General features: G+C 36.8%; 1 protein-coding gene across 1 annotated transcript in view; it reads left to right on the top strand.

The window, feature by feature from the left end:
• NME8 (NME/NM23 family member 8) overlaps positions 1–2,670 on the top strand; it is a 77,969-nt gene that overhangs the window by 19,588 nt on the left and 55,711 nt on the right. Inside the window, exon 4 of the mRNA XM_008592406.1 lies at positions 1,883–1,954. Coding sequence (XP_008590628.1) covers positions 1,883–1,954 — 72 coding nt within the window. The remainder of the gene's footprint in view (positions 1–1,882; positions 1,955–2,670) is intronic.

Raw genomic sequence — 2,670 nt, 5'->3', positions numbered from 1 at the left:
TGGGAGCAAAACCAGAGGGTCTCCCTCTGCCAGACATTTTGTTTTCTGCAGTTAACCACACAAAGGGACCCTTTCTGAACTTGTAAATTTAAGTTCAAAATTAAAACCTATGGGGTTGATTACCTATTACAATCACCCTGATCTGAATGTAGTATAAAATTATTTTCTGCTATGTGCCTTTCTAAGAGAATAACATTAAATACTATATATATAAATTTTATATATATATACATATGCATATGAAAATTCAATAAATCTTACTATAATTATTAAAATATTATTATTAAATCATTTAATTCTTAATACTCCACTGATTATAATGCAAATATTGTAGTGATGATACCTAGACTACTTCTAAATATAATCTTTGCCTCCTGAACTTTAATAATATAGATTAGTTTCTTTCAGCTCCCTGCTTCTTTTTCAAAGTAGTAGAAACTTTTTTTCTTTTTCAAAAAGAAAATTATGTAGAGTCCAATATTGTGAAAAATAGATCATGGCACAGCCCTGCTGCTGACTCCAGGCTTTGGGGACCTTGCTTCCATCGCCCTTTGCAGTTCTCGAGGAATCTCCAGAAATCCCAGTTTGAAAACCATTGCCTTAGGTTACAAAAACCAACTGCTATGGACTGAATGTTTGCCCCCAAAATCCATGCATTGAAATTCTAACCCCCACTGTGATAGTATTTGAAAGTGGAGCTTTTGGAAGGTCATTAGGATAGGGTTAATTCCCTTATAGAAAAGAAGAGAGGTGATCTCTTCCAAGTGAAGACCTAGCCAGGACAAAGGCCCTTGCCAAGCACCCAACCCTGCTGGCACCGTGATCTTGGACTTCCAGCCTCTAGAACTGTGAGAACAAAATGTTTGTTGTTAAGCCACCAAGTCTATGGCGATTACTTATAGCAACCCCAGCTGAGTAAGACACCAACTCTTTTAAAAGATCTTACCAAATGATTACATTTTGACAGCTGGACCAGAACTGTGAGAACAAAATGTTTGTTGTTAAGCCACCAAGTCTATGGCGATTACTTATAGCAACCCCAACTGAGTAAGACACCAACTCTTTTAAAAGATCTTACCAAATGATTACATTTTGACAGCTGGACCAAAGAATGGTATGTTAATATGGAGGAAGACACTATTACTTAATATATAGTTGTCTATTGTCAATTTAAGACAACTTGAAATTTGTGGGAGAATTTTAGTAAAATTACAAACATAAAAATCAAAGACTTTAAAATTTGAACAGCCATTTATTCAAGAAGCATTTGGGAACCTCCTCTTGATGTGTGGCAGTGGGACGACTGAGGGGGGCTGAGATGCTGAGGAGGGTGCAGCATGCCCCATCTGTGCACACAGCTCTCCCCCAGCAAAGAATTGGCACAAGCTCATGTGCACCTGTGGTACAACATGGAAAGGGACAACCAGTGTCTGGGAGAGGGGCAGGAAAGTACTTTGTAGAACAAGAGATGATTTGCAGCAGGAGGGTACAAGATAGATTTCTTGGAGGAAGGACACTTGAACTGGGCTGGGAAGGAAAGGCGGGACCAGGCAATGAGGGAGCAAAAGACAAGCACAGCAGCACACCCAGAGAACACTGCAGTAAACATGAAAATAAAGATTGTACACAGTTAGGGACAAATCGGTTAATGGACACAAAGAACATATTTTGCAATGACGAATATACTAATTATTCTGATTTATCAGTACATATTGTATATAAATACTGATAGTCAACTCTGTACGCCACAGATATGTGTAACCAATTATGTTTCAAGGGGAAAAAATGATTGCATGCACCTCTGCATTGTTTGAACATAGAGTATCAAGTGACTTGGATGCAGTTTCCTTTATTGTTGTATGAAACGTTTACACTTTTTCAGGCGGAAGCTGACAGCATTGTGACTTTGCAGTCATTCAGAGATAAATGTGAGCCTGTTTTTCTCTTCAGTCTTGTAAGTATAATATTTACTGTCTCAATTGTATTATCAGATTTCAACTTGCAGCTGAAAAACAAGTGGCCTTGTAGAATGACCGTGGAGTTGTTTGTTGCTGATGGTGATTGCACGACGTTTGCCTTATCTTTGCTTTTCTATTAATATATCTTATAGTTTGACCTGTAGGAGCTCATAATGGGTTGAGCAGATTAGACTATCACACACAAGAGTCAGTCAGGGGAAAAAAATGATGGTGTTTACCTTTACTAAGGAAATCATCAGAGATTTGTACAATGAGTTATTTACAGGAATGAAAAATTAGAAATTTCTTAGGTACCCAGAAGGAGAGAATTGGTTATAAATATTCATGTATACCCATACAGAGGAGTATCTATAAGATCACTGTTTTGTAATACATATTACTTTTATCTCTGCATTTACAAATGAATAGAAAGAAAATAGGAAGTGTATTCACCAAGGCATTATAGTAGTTCTCTATGTATGGGGAGAGGGTGCATAATATTTTTCTTCTTTATACTTTTTCTATTTTTCAAATATTCAGAAAAACATTAGTGCTATTTTCTAAAAGGAGAGTATACAGTTAACTGCTAAATTGTGTGACACAATTAGCTGCTACAGAGTTAGAGAATTGGAATAGTAGAAAAAGGCTTCAATGTCAGATGTGTATTTTGCAAATATTTTCTCCCACTCTGTTGGCTGTCTTTTAGCTCTGT

Source organism: Galeopterus variegatus, unplaced genomic scaffold (genome assembly GCF_000696425.1).
Source record: "Galeopterus variegatus unplaced genomic scaffold, G_variegatus-3.0.2 Scaffold7898, whole genome shotgun sequence".
Lineage (NCBI taxonomy): Eukaryota > Metazoa > Chordata > Mammalia > Dermoptera > Cynocephalidae > Galeopterus > Galeopterus variegatus.
This window is presented reverse-complemented; position numbering and strand designations above follow the sequence as displayed.